General features: G+C 46.1%; 1 protein-coding gene and 1 long non-coding RNA gene across 3 annotated transcripts in view; one reads left to right on the top strand and one right to left on the bottom strand.

Moving 5' to 3' along the window:
* The window catches only part of KCNN4 (potassium calcium-activated channel subfamily N member 4), a 46611-nt gene extending 29351 nt beyond the window's left edge, over positions 1–17260 (bottom strand). The window contains exon 1 of one of the 2 annotated variants that reach the window (XM_026718860.2): positions 16329–17260. In XM_026718860.2, the coding sequence (XP_026574645.2) occupies positions 16329–17219 (891 nt within the window). In that variant the 5' untranslated portion in view covers positions 17220–17260. Of the gene's footprint in view, positions 1–6175; positions 6320–16328 lie in introns of those variants that run through there. The other variant, XM_087940031.1, reaches the window with a different exon arrangement.
* LOC148124952 (uncharacterized) overlaps positions 12496–17315 on the top strand; it is a 34085-nt gene continuing 29265 nt past the window's right edge. The window contains exon 1 of the long non-coding RNA XR_015744853.1: positions 12496–12585. This is a non-coding gene — a long non-coding RNA (uncharacterized LOC148124952). The remainder of the gene's footprint in view (positions 12586–17315) is intronic.

Here is a 17315-nt window from a genome sequence, read left to right as displayed (position 1 = left end):
TGTTTAAGGAGCTGTAGTAGGATTTAAGGGACACGGTGGCTCAGTGGCTAAGATGCTGAGCTTGTCGATCAGAAAGGTCGGCAGTTCGGCGGTTCGAATCCCTAGCACTACGTAATGGAGTGAGCTCCCGTTACTTGTCCCAGCTTCTGCCAACCTAGCAGTTCAAAAGCATGTAAAAAATGCAAGTAGACAAATAGGGACCACTTTGGTGGGAAGGGAACAGCGTTCCAGGTGCCTTCGAAGGTGTTTAGTCATGCCGACCACATGACCACGGAGACGTCTTCAGACAGCGCTGGCTCTTCGGGTTTGTAACAGAGATGAGCACCGTCCACTAGATCCGGAAACAACTAGCATGTATTGTGCAAGGGGAACCTTTACTTTTACCTTTACCTTTAGTAGGATAAATATGCCCAATAGGTTTAAGTGATCGACCCTGGTTTATAAGCCTCATCAATCAATATTGGTTTCTAAAGCCTCACCTGAGCTTACTCATAGAGCAAAAATGTTTTGCATGTAGGAAGGGCTAGAAATCAAGAAGAATTTCAGTCTGGTCTTGTTCCTGAGAAGCAGAGACAAGCTTCGGACATCTCATAAAGCCATTATTTAAGGAGGAGACGGAGTCAGGTAAATATGCCCAGTAGATTTAAGAGATTGATCATGGTTTATAAACCACAAAAATACTACTTTGGTAGTCCCAAAGGTGCTTATTCTGGAGGCAACTGGACTTTCTTGTTTTTTTCTTTGAAGATGTTTCACTTCTCATCCAAGAAGCTTCTTCAGCTCTGACAGGATAGTGAGAAATGGAAGGATTTATATTCCTTGCAGACAGCTGGTCGTTTGCATCCTTTTAGAGGGTCCTCAGACAGACAGCTTATAGTTTGAGTGAATACAACCTAAAGACAGGGCCAGGACTGTCCAGAAGTCCTACTTACAGACATTAAGCACTCAGAAAGGAAGAACTGTGTTATATCTGGGAGGATGGTTCAAGAACGGAGGCAAGACTCAGACAATAACTAAAGCTCTTTATTTGTGACTTCAGATCTGAGCAACTAAACCCAGCCACAGCAGCCCCTTTTATAGGGCTGGCTGCGGCTAGGCAGCCAATGAAGGCGATTTGAGTTTGCCGCTCTTGGCAGGGCCAATCGCGGCAGCCCGTTTACTGGCCAATCGCATCAGTCTATGGCGACCAATCACGATCGGCTTTCAGCGGGCCAATAAGATTTGCAGGCTACAAGCCTGCTAGTCCGGAACAAACTGAGTCCAAGGAGAAATTCTTATTTTAATGGTGCCCAAAGCACAAAGCAAGAACACCCAGCCCACAGCCTGGCTGGGCCAGAACAACGTGAAAGGAACGTTTTCTAAGATCTGGATTGAAGGCCAAATATGGTCCTAGGCTCGTACAGTACCACAAAATCCATGTTGTGTGGCCCGCAGATCCTAGGCTGCCTTCAAGGCTTGCACGGCGTAGGTGGGGAGAGCCAACATTGCTGTACAAAGTACCTGGACAGACACACCTGGCTGAGCGTTCTTCTACCCTTCCATTGCTGGCAAACACTCCCCGTGTGTCGCTCACTGCCAGCTCCCTACAGCTGACTAACAGGCCCTTCATCAGAAACCAGAGCAGGGCAAGTGGTTGTGAGATAAGTGGGTATAAAACAGAAAAAAACCACAGAAGAGCCTTTAAGAGCAAAGGATGAGCTCAGCCCTCATGCCAACAAGTGTTGGCACTAGAAGGCAATTCAAGAGGAAGTAATTCCAGTAGGAATTACCCAGGGATGGGGCTGCTGCGGGTTCGCAGGGGTTCTGGAGAGCCCCGATCTAAGATTCTGTGCACTTCAGAGAACCCCCAAATCCCACTCCTGTCTGGCCCTGCCCACCCTGCCTTGTCCCTCCCAGGAGTCCCCACGTGGCCCGTTTTGGATACAGGTAAGTGCAGGGTACATGCGGAGGTTCGGGGAGGGTGAAAAACGGGCCTCCCGGAAGTTCAGGAAGGCCGGAAATGGGCCCATTTCCAGCTTCCAGAGAGCCTCCGGAGCCCGGGGAGACTGTTTTCGTCCTCCTGGAGGCTCAAGGAAAGCCTCTGGAGCCCGCGGAGGGCAAAAAGCCCCCCTGCTGTGGTCCAGGAGGCCAACTAGGCCACACCCACCATGGCCACGCCTACCCAGCAACCGGGCAGAGAACCCTTTAATAAAATTGTTGAAGCCCACTCCTGGAATTACCTACCGGTTTTGATCCATCCCACGCCTCATCCAATCCCCCCCGCCTCCGTTGCAAGGGCTTGGGAAATGGCCGTCTTAAAAGGGAAATGGGAATGCAAAGTGGGGATCCCAGAAGCCCCCCATGGGTGGTGGATGGGTTGTTTTTGGCTTAGCTGGTTTTTCAGCGACCTATGCAGGCTTGAAAATAACATTAGAACCTCAGTCTTTGCTTCGCTGGTGCAGGAAATGAAGGTTGCTGGAGGCTTCACAATCCTGACCGACAGGTCGTCTTCGATTTATGATCGCAACTGGGCCTGGAACCTTCATTGCTAAGTAATGCAGTCGTTAAGGGAGCCGTGGCTCATTTTGCAACCTTTTCTGCCATGATCGTTAAGCAAATTCGGCTTTCCTCTTTCGATTTTGTGTGTTGAAGTCCCCCTGGGAAAGTTGCGAATGGAGTTACGTGACCTCAGATGCTGCAACAGCCATCATAAACCCATGTTAGATGCCAGGCACCTGAATTTCGATCATGTGACACCTCTCCAGGGACACTGCCTGGAGTGTCATAAGTGTGAGGACTGGCTGGAATTTCATTGCTGCCGTAACTAAACAAATGTCTGTAAGTCAAGGACTACCCATCGTTTGGAGTTGGCTGTAAGGGTGGAGCCTTTATTTTAAATAGGTAGCTCGTTTACATAATGATTAGGGGAGGAAAAAATTCACCAATGCAGCCCCTTTGTACCGATTGCAGAACCTCTGAGTAATGCTTTCCTTCACATCTCCGATAATTTTTCCACCATGTTCCCAAACAAGGAGACAAGACCGAAGCAGATCCAGAAGGGAGCCAAGGTTTGCTCGCAGACTCAAGATCAGGGAGGTGAGGGGGGAGGGGAAAGCCTTCATTCATCAAGAGAAACTGACTGGTGCCCTTTGGCAGAGGCGAGGAGCCAACAATCCGGAATAAGGAAGGCGCAGTGGGGAAAGCAAACCTCTCAGCCTCTCTGGGGCACGTGTGCCAGGGCTCCTGGTTCTGGGCCAAACAATACCCAGCTCCCAAACAAAAGGCCATTTTCTATCCCATCGGTGAAAGAACAAGGAAGTTCCTTCAAGATGCTTCCTCAAAGCTTTGGGGGCTGTCAATCCAAAAGCAAAGCCACAGCATTCGGTGAGTTGTGCTGGCCCCCGCAGGAAACCATCATCTTCCTCTTTCTGGCACGCAGCATTGAGAAACCCAAATGCGTTTGCGTTGGCCATTTTTCACACGCTGATCAGGGCGAGATTTAAGGGCATTTAAAGGCTAAGAAGAATACAGGACCTGTTGCTGGAATGTCAGAGCGTTGCAGGAACATTGCTCTCATTTTATTATTTTTAATTTTGATTTGATTTGATTTGTCAATCGCTTACAAGGTAATAGGTATAAGTATAAACATGAATATGAATACAGGAAATAGGTACAGATAAACGGGGACAATGGGACAGGGACGGGAGGCACAATGGTGCACTTATGCATGCCCCCTTACAGACCTCTTAGGAATGGGATGAGGTCAATAGTGGATAGTTTGAGGTTAAAGGAGTGGGGGTGTTTGAGGATGTAACAACAGAGTCAGGTATTGCATTCCAGGCACTGACCACTCTGTTGCTGAAGTCGTACTTTCTGCAGTCAAGTTTGGAGTGATTTATATTGAGTTTGCATCTGTTGCGTGCTCTTGTGTTGTTGCGGTTGAGGCTGAAGTAGTCATTGATGGGTAGGACATTGTAGCAGATAATTTTGTGTACTACGCTTAAGTCCAACTGTAGGAGGCATAGTTCTAGGTCGTCCAAGCCCCAAATCTCACGCCTGTTGGTGATAGGGTATTATATTGCGAATACCCTACATATTGTCCCTATGTATGAATATTGTCCCTCTTATTACAGCTCCTGCAAGATACGGCTGGGGTTTTTGCTAACTGACCAGGAGGAAACACGTACAAACACACATGCCTAAAAGCACATATATCCTGGTTCTTGTTGTTGTTGCTTCCTTGACCTCTGGGCCTGCAGCCAAATATTTTGTGGGAATTAAAATCCCGAGCTGCCTTCTCATCAGCACCCTTTTCACAATGTGTTGTTTTGAACTGGCACACTCAGAATGGAAAGTTACACCGCAGTTGTTTCGCCGTCTGCACGACCTTGGGTAGCGAAAGCCCACGTTTGCACGCTTAGCTCTTACTTCTTCACCCCCATTGCACCGGTGTGGATGAAGCGGCTGCCCAGAACCCACATCCTATAATGAGCGCACGCTGCCAAAACAAGCAGGATATCGGTACTGATGAGGATCAAAACGCAGGTACATGAACTACCCAGCACAATTCTTGCACTTCAAGCCAACTTGCTCCAGGCTGTTTGTCGATACTGGCCAGAGAGCAACTGGAAAACTTTTAATATCTGTTATTCTCCTGCTGTAGCCTTCCAGGCTGCAGCTCCGGGGCCAAAACGTTTTAAATTAAACCTTGTCTATCCTACGGAAGTGACAACAGGTAGTTCTCGGTTTACAATCATTTGTTAAGTGACCGTTCGAAGTTACAACAGTACCGAAAATGCACGACCAGTCAGAAGAACAGAATAATAGAATTGGAAGAGACCTCAAAGGTTTTCTAGTCAAACCTGCTGCTCGGGCAGGAAACCCTAGACCAGGACTACTCAATCTGTGGTCCGCAAACCAGAGATGGTATTCAGCAGGTTCTGACCAGTTCTGGAAAACCAGTAGCAGAAATTTTGACTAGTTCGCAGAACCGGAAAATACTGCCTCTGACTGGCCCTGCCCCCATCTATTCTCTGCCTCCCGAGTCCCAGCTGATCAGCTGGGTCTTCTTTGGTTGCCCTGCACAGGAGAACGGAGCTGGAAAGCAGGTTAGTGGGGTGGGGAGGGAATGGACATTTTGCAGTAACCTTCCCCCAGGAGTGGGGAGGGAATGGAGATTTTGCCTTATGCTTCCCCTGTCATGTCCACTAAGCCATGCCCACCAAGCCACGCCCACAGAACCGGTAATAAAAATTTTTTTGAATCCTACCACTGCCGCAGACCCCTGGGGGGCTGTGATGTCATCATAGGGGGACCACGGAGGCTTGAAGAAATGTTATGATTTAAATCTTGAAAAGTGTAAATTACCATTGGCAAGGTCCGTAGGTTCATCTGAAGTTATTTAAAAGTGGATGTGTCTGAAAGTATAAGATTGGGGATCACAGCCCTACACCATTTCAGACCAATGACACTTGTCCCAACCTCTTCTGGTAAAAAGTCATCAGACTTGATCATAGGGGCGGGGCTTATTTATGATTAAACCTTAAGGCTCCCTGGTTCAAAGTTGTTAAAAGTGGTGCGTGTGAAGAACTTGGCACAGCCCCAGCATTTGCCATCTTCTCAGCTGGCTTCCAATAAGCGAAATCAGATTTGCTTAATTGCTTAATGCATGGTTCACTTAACAACTGCAACAATTTGCTTAACAACTATGGCAAAAAAGGTCATAAAATGAGGCTTGACTCACTTAATAACTGCCTTGCTCTGGGAAGAAAATTCTGACCCCCCCAACCGTTGTTGTAAGCTGAGGATTGCTGTTGTAGTAGCGGTTGTCACTATTATTGTTTTAAATCCTGTTCATCCTCTTGTACAGGTAATCCCCAACTTACAACAGTTCATTTGGTGACCGGTCAAAGTTTCCAACAGCACTGAAAAATGTGACTTATGACCGTTTTTCACACTTACGCCCTTTGAAGCATTCCCAGGATCACGTGATCAAAATGCAGACTTTGGCCGCTGGTTCATACTTATGACCATTGCTGTGTCCCAAAGGTCACATGATCTCCTTTTTGCGACCTTCTGACAAGCAAAGTCAGTGGGGAAGCCAGATTCACTTAATAACCATGTTACTCACTTAACAACTGCAGCAATTTCCTGAACCACAAAACAAGAAAAGTTGTAAAATGGGGGCAAAACTCACTTGACAAATATCTCTCTTAACAACAGAAATGTTGGGCTCAGTTGTCTACTGCTTGTTGTCGCAGCACCAGTAATGTTGCGTTATTCGGAGTACAATTGTTCTTATTAAGGTACAGATTGCAAGGAAGAGAACCGTGGAAAGATCAGCACGCAGGGGGAAAAACTTGTTCTCTTTTGCTTCCTACTCAAAAACAAACTATGCCATTGGATAAGGACGCCCGGTCATATCCCTGAAGGACGGGAATTAGCTAATAAATAAATAAACCAATCCTATGTTAGTTTTATCTCATATTTACCCTGCTGTTGCCAGTTCTTCTACTTTGAGTGGTTGCAACAACTTGTGATAACTTGCTTAGAACCACCCTTAAAAGCCAAGTTCTTACTCAATGGGTGGGAGTTTTCTCCAATTCCCTATTTTGACCCTTCCTTGCAAAGACAAAATGCAAATTGCAACAGATCTCTAAACTGAAAAGTTTGAGCCAGCAGTGAACTTGAACTGCAGAAGGATTCCCGGCCTCATGGTGCATTAGTAAGACTACACCCAGTTTTGGTCACCACACTATAAAAAAGATGTCGAGACTCTAGAAAAAGTACAGAGAAGATTGGGGACTGGAGGCTAAAACATATGAAGAACGGTTACAGGAACTGGGCTTGGCTAGACTAGTGAAGAGAAGGATCAGGGGAGACATGATAACAGTCTTCCAATATTTGAGGGGCTGCCACAGAGAGGAGGAAGGGGTCAGGCTCTTTTACAACTCACCTGAAGGCCAGACAAGGAATAATGGATGGAAACTGATCAAGGAAAGATTTAACCTGGAAATAAGGAGAAATTTTCTGACAGTGAGAGCAATCAACCAATGGAACAGAGGTTGCCTTCAGAAGTTGTGAGAGCTTCATCCCTGGAAGCTTTCAAGAAGAGACTGGACTGCCATCTGTCAGAAATGGTGTAGGGTCTCCTGCTTGGGTGGGGGGGTTGGACTAGATGACCTAGAAGGTCCCTTCCAACTCTGTTAATCTAATCTAATCCCTTCTGTCATCCATCAACCTCCCAATGCCAGGCAGAAGAGAATGGGGACAGATTTGTTTGTTTGTATTAAATATGTACAAGATAACAAGTACATATGTACATAAACATGAACAAAGGGAGTAAATACAGATAAATGGGGTCAGTAAGACCGGTGCACTTATGCATGCCCCACTTTAAGGACCTCTTAGGAATGGGGTGAGGTCCACGGTAGACAGTTCGAGGTTGAAGCTGTGAGGGGTTGAGTCTGTGACCACGGAGTCAGGTAGGGCGTTCCAGGCATTGACCACTCTGTGGCTGAAGTTGTATTTTCTGCCATCGAGTTTGGAGCGGTTTACTTTTGAATTTGTATCTATTGTTTGCCCGTGTGTTATTGTGGTTGAAGCTGAAGAAGTCATTGACAGGCAAGACGTTGTAGCTGACAATTGTGTGTACTATGCTTAGATCGGATCGCAGGCGGCACAATTCTTGACTGTCCAGGCCCCAAAATTTCAAGCCTGGTGACATAGGGAATATTCTTGTGAGTAGAGGAGTGGAGTCCTCTTCTCGTGAAATATCTCCAATGTCTGGAGAAGTTAGAACAAGTAAGTTCTACATTTCCCAGGATACCTTAACTACATTTACCATGATGCATTCCCTTAAAGGGACATCTACCTAACTATCCAATTCCCCTACACTGGCTGGACAGCACATCTCCTTTGCTGTTCTGTAGATACTTCAGCTCGATAGATCTAACTTGACATCTCAGCTGGGAAACTGTAGTTTGCCAACTCACATTTGTGAAGCCAACCGGAATTTGGGGGGAAGCAGCATCTGCACAAACACGCATCTCTTCACACACAAGAACAATTTGAGAGAAAGGAAAAAGTCAGGAAAAAGAGATTCCTATTGATTCTTCCTCCCCGTTGCCTCTTTTTCCATTTCTCAGGACGACTTTCTCGTGCCTTTGAGACACGATCAACGTTTCAGCAGGAAATTCTAGACAGGTTACACTTCGGTTGGACATTCAGTTCTTAAATTGGAAGGGAAAATGTTTCATGCAGATTAAACAAAAGGAGGGTCCAATACTCAGTTTCCTGTCTGGTCTAAATCCAGATCCAGATTCAAGAAATCCAAATCCAGGGGAGGAAAAAAAGGCCTCAAGCCTTGGAAAATTCTGCTGGCACTTTGGTTCTTTTCCATACTCTACTTAGTCTAGTTAATTGATCATTTTAACAAAATAACAGGGTTGGAAGGGACCTTGGAGGTCTTCTGGTCCAAACCCCTGCTCAGGCAGGAAACCTTATATCATTTCAGGAAATCCTATAGTGTTTCATTTTGTACATCCTTACAACCATAAAATTGAATTCAGACATAATACCACTACTAGGCTAAAAAAAGCACGTTAAGCAAGTTTCAAAACTAATCCATCTTGGTGCATCATGTACGTGTAGCAACAGGGAAGGATTTCTTTACAAAAAGTGCTGTTTTTTAAATACTTTTTAATAAGTCCATCAACCAGGATTTTTGTCCTGGTTGAGCAGGGTGGCGTTATGGAATGCTCATTAACATTCCAACTTCTGAGAGAAGGAAGGTCATTTAAGTCAACTACATTCCCCCACCTTAACAGAATCCCTAAGCTGGGTCATCTACCCTTCCCCCGGGCAATGGCAAAGCAATCAATGTGACAGTATCTTTTCTTGGATGCAAGGCGAAAATCACCTTTTAAGCAAGCACATGTCATTTGCACATGTCAACCTGTGAAGAACTGAAGAAGCAAATTCCAGTTGCCTTTTGAGAAAGCACCTTTCGTCCACTGAGCCGTGCACCCCATCCCATATATCAGGGGTCTCCAACCTTGGCAACTTGAAGACTTGTGGACTTCAACTCCACAAGTTCCTTTTCCGCATTTGAGAAGATATTCTAATCAGTGCAAATACCAGGCTGGGAAAAGCAAAGATTGTGGAAAGCCTTAAAAGTGTGGAGGAACCGCCAAAGCTCTTTTACTCTCAAGATGAAAAAAAATATATGAGAATTTGAGATCTGGCCGGAAAAGAGAAATAAAACAGAAGGTGACTCATATGGGTGGTGTTGGGCAATTTAGGAATCCCACACTTCCATGGCTAATCCACAAGTGAAGCTGGAGGAAGAGAATGCTTCTTTTAAGATGTGCAATAAACAGATATGCACACACAGATAATGCGCCCTAGCTAATTTCACTTTCCCTTACCTGCTTCTAATTTTTCCTGGATGCAAAAGAGACAACATTTGAATCCCAACCCTGATAGTCACACACACACCATCCCAACCTGATATTTTTAATGTGATGAGATGGGGAGACAATGGAAGAAACATCTGGAGAAGAAACAGACCTCTTCTATCTAATTCATGGAGTTGATACAGGTAGTCCTTGGTGTACCCCCATTCTTTGCGAAAAAAAGTGATTGTTCAAAGTTACGACAGCCTTCAAAAAAAGTCTTACGTGTCAGCCTCGGAAGCCATTTTTTACTTGGCAGCTTTGAGACTGTCACATTCAGTGCCTGGGAATTTGGGAGGGGAGATTTCATAGAGAGGTAGAAGATTAGACTCGACAACATTCTTTCTCAAGGAGTCAAGGACAAGTTGCCCTACACCTGGAGGGGAGTGACTGGAGGGATGTCTCCAGCTGGGACAAAGATTTGACTGGGCCATGTGATGGACTGGTGGGTGCAGGGGATGAATCTTTGATTTCTCTTTTGGGAAAGGAAACTTGGAACTCTCAGATTGGGGTTCTCCCAGATGTGCCAATAGGACAATTCTCATAAAATGGAACTTTGAGGAAATGTTTGTCTTGGGGTTTATTGGTTTGGAGTTGTTTAGTTGGAACTTTGACATTAACCTGAATCTCTAAATCTTAAACCAGCTCCCTGGGAACTGGGGGCTGTCCAGAGTCCTCAGCCCTGAACGCCAACCTGCCGACCGGGTGGCGTGAAGACTCAGGGAAGATGGAAGAGAAGGCGATGATGGCCTTATGGCCGTTTTTCCACACCTGGGTACCGTTGCGGCATCCCTCTGTTCACACGATCAAAATTCAGACGCTTGGCAACTGGCATGTATTTATGATTGTTGCGGTATGCTAGAGTCATGTGATCTCCTTTTGCGACCTTCTGACATGCAAAGTCAACAGGGATGACAGATTCATTTAACAGCCGGGTTACTCACTTAACAACTGCAGGGATTCTTTAACCACTGCAGCAAGATACATCGTAAAATGGGGCAAAACTCACTTAACAACTGCCTTGCTTAGCAAAGAAAATGACCGTTGTGGTCATACGTCAAGGACTACCTGTAAAAAACTGAAATGGATTTTCATCTTTGTCCTAAAAACTCATCCACTATTTTGATTTCCTCCCTGACACGTCACTCCAGGGCCTGCTGTAATTCTTGGCTCAAAAAAGTGGTCCACTTTTTAATCACGTGAAACATTATTCTGGTTCATCTTTCAGGGGGGAAAGGAGTTTGCTTCTCGGGGTTGAGCATGGGGACATGTGCAATGCATGTGGAAGAAAACACACATGCATTTTATACCAACGTGAAGCAAACTAATTCTCTTCCCGTCATTTTTCATTTTCTGATGGACAGGTGTTTATTTTGTTTGTTAGATGAAACAAACACAAAGCAATATATGTAACATTCCTCCACTCTTCCACACAACAACCCTGTACGGTAGGGGTAGGGTTTTTATTTATTGCTTTATTCGTGTCAGAAGCATTGCGCTTAAAATATGACATCAAATGCAAAATATAAAGTTAACATATGTACAAATTAACAGATCTTGCCCTGCAATTAGCAATGTTAATTGTGTTCTGTCACACTGCCACGAAGTGCTCAAGCGTACACTGATCGGAGCACAAAGAAAGGGCAGGTAATAAAACGGTGTTGTTGTTTGCATGCCACCACAATTGCAAAGAGCAGAAGTCACCAGAGAGCTCCATTTGTTCAGAGTGTCTCTGGATCTTGTTGTACTTGTGTATCATGGTTAGGGCTAAGGAGAGAGAATGGGCCAAAGTCACCTACATTTTTTTCACGGCTGTGGGTAGTTTTAAGCCTAGGTTCCCCACCCGCTTCCCTTCCTAATTCACCTTAACGATGCACAAACTGACCCAAGGAGTAAATTGCACATCTTGTAACCATTACAGCCAGGATTTATCCAATTTAATCCTTACAGACAAATGTTTCAAAAGAAGTGACGTTTTCCAGCCATTTAATCAGAAATACCTACCTACTTGAATTCTGCCAAAACTTCAGACAGAAAGTTTACGAAAGTTTATAAAACAACACACACGTTTCACATTTTTAAAAGTTCCTTTTAGCCAAATTGATTACAAAGCCGGAAGCTTGGAAGAAGGGAGGAAAATGGGGTGGCTTTTTTTTTTTTTTTACCGTTTCTACACCAGTGTTTGGTTTGGGGGACAATCTGCACATAATGCAAACTGAATCCTCCCAGGTACAGGAGAAATATTTGAAATAATACCCCCAGCAAGAACAAGTTTGGGAAGATAAAATAAGCAAATAAATCGGTGGAAGACTGTCTTAGTTCAGGAGGGCAGAAATATTGGAGAGTAAATTAACCATGCACTCAGACAGTGGAATTGTGCACATCTGACTGTACAAACTTGTTTTTTAAGACAAGGATAATACTACTAACCCTTGTATAATGTGCTGATTGTACAAAGAGCTATCCTGTTATTTCTAGGTTGGATGCAGAAAATTGAAACGCTCTTTCCTAATGTGAAAGGTGGAAGCGTGTCCTTTGCACGATTTCTTTGAACAACCGTATCAGGCTACACCAGAATGATTTGTTTTCCTACAAGTTTCTGGGGATGCCCAAAACTCACTCTAACCTGGACTTGCAACAGGTAGAAACTTGGCCAGAGGCAGCAGCTGTGTCCGCAAAGCCACTTCAGAAAAACTGTACCAGGTCAGATCAGCAAGTCTCTTTCTGGCCTCTATTCCAGAAGTGGTATATTCAGCAGGTTCTGACCAGTTCTGGAGAACCGGTAGTGGAAATTTTGAGTAGTTTGGAAAACCAGCAAATCCCGCCTCTGACTGGCCCCACCAACCTCATCTATTCTCTGCCTCCCATTGAGTCCCAGCTGATCATTGGCTGGGTCTTCTTTGGTTGCCCTGCACAGGAGAACGGAGCTGGAAAGCAGGTTAGTGGGGTGGGGTGGGGAGGGAAGGAGGATTTTGCAGTATCCTTCCCCTGCCATGCCCACCAAGCCACGCCCACCAAGCCACGCCCACAGAACTGGTAGTAAAAAAAATTGAATCCCACCACTGCTCTATTCGGGTTTGAAGGAATAGCCTCTGCGCCATTCTGCAGCACAGATGTGCCCCAACTGTTCTAACTGCCCCTTCGCATACAGGTAAGTCCTTGATTTACAACAATTCATTTAGTGACCGTTCAAAGTTACAACGGCACTGAAAAATGTGACAATTAACCAGTGGAATCAGAAGTTGCCTTCAAGTGCTCCATCCCTGGAGCTTTTTAAGAAGAAGCTGGACAGCCGCTTGTCTGAAATAGTACAAGGCCTCCTGCTTGGGCAGGGGGTTGGACTAGAAGACCTCCAAGGTCCCTTCCAGCTCTGTTCTGATTGATTGACTTAGGACTACTTTTCACACTTACAACCACTGCAGCATCCCCGTGGTCACATGAGCAAAATTCAGACTATTGGCAACTGGTTCATATTTATGACAGTCACAGCGTCCAGGGGCGGGGGGGTCCATGTGATCCCCTTTTGCAACCTTCTGACAAGCAAGGTCCATGGGGAAACCAGATTCGCTTAACAACCGTGTCACTAACATAAGCACTGCAGGGATTCACTTAACAGCGGTGGCCAGAAAAGTCATCAAATGGGGCAAAACTCAAATCACAAATCTTTCACTTAAGCAACATAAATTATGGGGCTGCATTGTGGTCATAAGTCGAGGACCATCAGTCCCCCCCACCCCACCCCAGCTTTCTCTGAAAGGAGCAACCCGGGTTTTGAGTCTAGCGACAATCCTAGCTGCCTTTTGCAGCTGCCGTAGGAACCGTCGTCCTCGAATCACCACCACAACTGGCAGCAGAATTTCCACTGCTGAGCAAAGGGGTTGTTAAAGTGAGTCACAGTTGATGTTGCAACCTTTTCTGCCGCCCTCGTTTAGCGAATCGCCACTCTTGTTAAGTGAAGCACTGCACTTGTTAAAAGGAATCTGGCTTCGTTCGCCAATTTTTCTTGTTGGAAACGGGCAAAAAATGGGGAAAAGTTGCAATCACGTTGATTACGTGACCTTGGGAAGGCTGCAACCCTTGTAAGGGCGAGGATCGGTTACAAATCCTATTTTTTCAGGGCTGTTATAACTTCGAACGGCCACGAAATGAATGGTTGTAAGTGAAGAACATCCTTTCTCTCTCTCTCTCTCTCTCTCTCTCTCTCTCTCTCTTTCTTTCTTTCTTTCTCTCTCTCTCTTTCTCTCCCTCCCTCCCTATCTATCCTATCTATCCATCCATCCATCCTGCTATCTATCCTGCTATCTATCTATCTATCTATCTATCTATCTATCTATCTATCTAGTCCCACAACAGTGGCGGGACTCATCTCCTGGGGGGATGAGTCTGCCTACCGAGACGAGGTGGACCGGTTGCTTTCGTGGTGTGGAGACAATAACTTGGTCCTCAACACCAATAAGAACAAGGAGCTTATAGTGGACTTTAGAAGGAACAGATCAGACATCCAGCCCTTGCTTATCAATGGAGAGACCAGGTGGAGCAAGTGGCCAGTTTTAAGTTTCTGGGTGTTACCATAAAAGAGGACCTGACTTGGGTTGCTCACATTGCAGCCCTAGTCAAAAGGGCCCAGCAGAGATTATTTTATTTATTTATTTGTTTTATTGGTCAATCGCTTACAAAATAATAGGTATAAGTATATACATAGTTATGAATACATGAAATGGATACATATGAGAAAAATAAAAGAAACAATAGGACAGGGACGGTAGGCACGTTGGTGCGCTTATGCACGCCCCCTACAGACCTCTTAGGAAAGGGGTGAGGTACTGAGACTTCTCAGGAAACAACAACTGAATGAGAAACTGCTGGTGACCTTCTACCGCTGCACCATAGAGAGCATCTTAACTTACTGCTCCTCTGTATGGTTTGCCAATTGCACAGGGGCAGATAGGAAAGCACTCCAGAGGGTGAACGTCATTGCCCAGAGGATCACTGGTTGTCCTCTCCGCTCTTTGGAAGAGCTTTATAGCTCCCGCTGCCTTAAGAAAGTTCAAAACATTCTTAAACATTCTTCCTCATCCTTGGAACCCCTTTTTTGAACTATTACCATCTGGCAGACGGCACAGAATAAGCACAATAGACTGAAAAACAGCTTCTATCCCAGGGCAGTAGCTCTTTTGAGTTCTACTGTATAGTGTAGTGTTGGTGCGGTGTTGGGGGTTTTCGGTTCAATGTGTGGAGTGTGAAGGAAGTGTGTTTGTGTTTATTTTCATGGTCATGATGTGCAATGAAGATGGTGTTCAATTTCATTGTACAGGTGCAATGACAATAAAGTAAAGTAAACTAAACTTAACTAACCTATATCTGTCTGTCTGTCTATCTATCATCTATGCCGTGTGAAAGCTTGTGGCCATTAAGTTTTATGGACGGTTTTACAGGGCTGGGCTTGTTACATAGGACGTTCATCATAAATTGGTTTTAAGCCCACAGAGAAGAGGAGAACCTCGTTTCGTTGTTCGAAGGCTCTCATTTTATCACAACGGTTAGAAAGAACAGGGAAAGAAAATATCCAGCCTTTCCCTTCTGGCCATGTGCTGCAATCAGGTTGATTTAGGAAATCGTAAATGGCTTCACATTTCCTTCCACTTTGGGCAGCCATAAAATGCGTTGGAAGGGTTGGGTGCAAAATAGAAAGAGGACGCGTGCAAGAGAAAAGTTGTGTTTTTATTTTTATTCTCTTCCTGGACCTTTTTTTGTGGAGCCCAGATCACTTCCTCTCTTTCTGCCTAACTGATTCTCACCCCCTCCTGCGAGGGGAACCGTGTTAAAGATCCCTGCGCAAACTTGTTGTAAAAGACTAAAAAAATAAAAAAATCTACCCCTTTTCGTGCCCAATTCCGGCTTTGTAACCGCAACATGGCAGGGACTCTTTACCCGGTCTTGACGGATTCTGCTTAAAAGAAGGAGCTATAATGGGTAGACTGGTGGCATTCTGGCTAATAAAGATCCCGGAAGACAGTTTTGGGACTCCAACAAACTTGTGGGCAGAACTTCTTTAGAATTATGCTCTAATTCGGCTAGTATTTCTCAACTTCGGCAACTTTAAGCTGGCTGGACCTCCACTCTCAGGGCTGGCTGGGGAATTCTGGGAGTTGAAGTCCACCCAGCTTAAAGTTGTTGAGGTCGAGAATCCCAAAGGCGCTTTTTCAAAAGGCAGCTGGACTTTGTTTCTCCTTGAAGAGGTTTTGCTTCTCACCCAAGGAGCTTCTTCAGTTCTTCAAGGAAGATCCAAAGTCCAGTTGCCTTCTGATAAACTACCTTTGGAACCACTGTGACTTAGTCTTAGACAACTGAGAATCTCCACAGACAATTTGAAACACTGAATTTGCCTCCTTTTCCTTCCTTCATCCTCCTTTTCCTTCTGGACCAAAGAGGTGGGCTATTTTATCCGCACAAAAACCTTGGCAGGGAGTTTGGACTGAAAATTTGACAGGCTCAAGGAAGTTTTCCAAAACTGAGCAAGGACTACAATCTGGGGGTTCCGGGTTCCTAACCCGACTCCTTCCACCCTTTTCCCCCACATGGGATGATCCCAATGTTTTGAGAAGCCTATAGAAAAAGTATTCCTTGGTCAAACATCTGTCTGCCTCTTTCAGGCAAATTGCACCAGCCACGAATATTGCTGTGACACAAAGCGCTTTGCCAATTTGCCCAAATCTGGCACGATCAACTTTCCAGAAAGCCAAAGTTTAAAAAAAAACCACACACATTCTGTGCATGGGATGAAAGCAGGAGCGAGAATAGACAAACCCGGTTTCCAGGCTGAAGTGAGGCTTAAGAAGGAAGGAAGATTAGGTCCAACGTGAGAAGCCAGGAACTGGGCAGCGGGCGACTTACCTCGCAGTGGCCAAACCAGGCCAGCTCGGTGTGCAGCACCATGAGGAAGATGCCAAGCAAGGCCACCAGCAGCGACCAGCCCGCCAGGTTCTTCTCTTCGCCCAGCAGGCGTTTCCGTCCGCGAAGGCGACGCAGATTCTCGCCAGGCTCCGTGGGGATGTGGAGGGCGCGGGTCTCAGCTAGGTCCTGCTTGATCTGCATCTCCTGTCCGTTGCTGGGGGCGGAGGAGCGCTTGGTGCCCGGAGCTGGGAGGCAGGGGTTGAAGACCCCTTGGGCAGCCCCCCATCCCTGCCTCTTGAGCAACCAGCAGGCAGCCAGGACGAGGGTGGGAAGGAGGGAGAAAGAGAGAAGGAAGAGAAAGGAAGGAAGGAGAAAGGAAAAAAGAAAGAAAGAAAAGAGAAAGAAAGAAAGAAAGAAAGAAAGAAAGAAAGAAAGAAAGAAAGAAAGAAAGAAAGAAAGAAAGAAAAGCAGAAAGGAAGGAAGGAAAAAAGAGTAATAAAGACAAGAAAAGAAAGAGTAGAAGTGAAAAGAAAGGAAAAAAAAGTGGAAAGCGACGGGACAAAAGAGAGCAGCCCGAAGAGAATCCCCGTCCCGAGGAAGCGCTGAAGCCGAAGCGCTCGCGGAGTCCCGGACCCGACTGCTTGCCCAACCAGCCCCGCAGAGGAGCCCCGGAGGAACTTGCTTGGGCTTCGGGCTGGAGCTCTCCGTCAGCGGGCGGGGCGAGGCGAGGCGAGGCGGGGCGGGGGCTGCCCAAGGAAGGCCGGCCGAAGTGTGAAAAGGCGAGAGGGGCCGGAGCCGAGTGCCTGGCGGCGCCTCGAGGGACTTGGACTTTACAGGGGCAGGAAAGCGGCGGCGGGGGGGTCGTCTGGGAATCCCTTTTCCCCTCCCCATATCTCCTCCCCCATGCAACCCGCCCGGGATCCAGATCTGGCGGCGAAACTGATCTAGAATCACGCCCAACGCCGAGCCAAACAACCGGACTGAACA

This window comes from Pseudonaja textilis, chromosome 10 (genome assembly GCF_049901715.1).
Source record: "Pseudonaja textilis isolate UNSWEBS1 chromosome 10, rPseTex1.2, whole genome shotgun sequence".
NCBI classification, from domain to species: Eukaryota; Metazoa; Chordata; class Lepidosauria; order Squamata; family Elapidae; genus Pseudonaja; species Pseudonaja textilis.
Note: the sequence above shows the minus strand (reverse complement) of the source record. Positions and strands in the feature narration are given on the sequence as shown.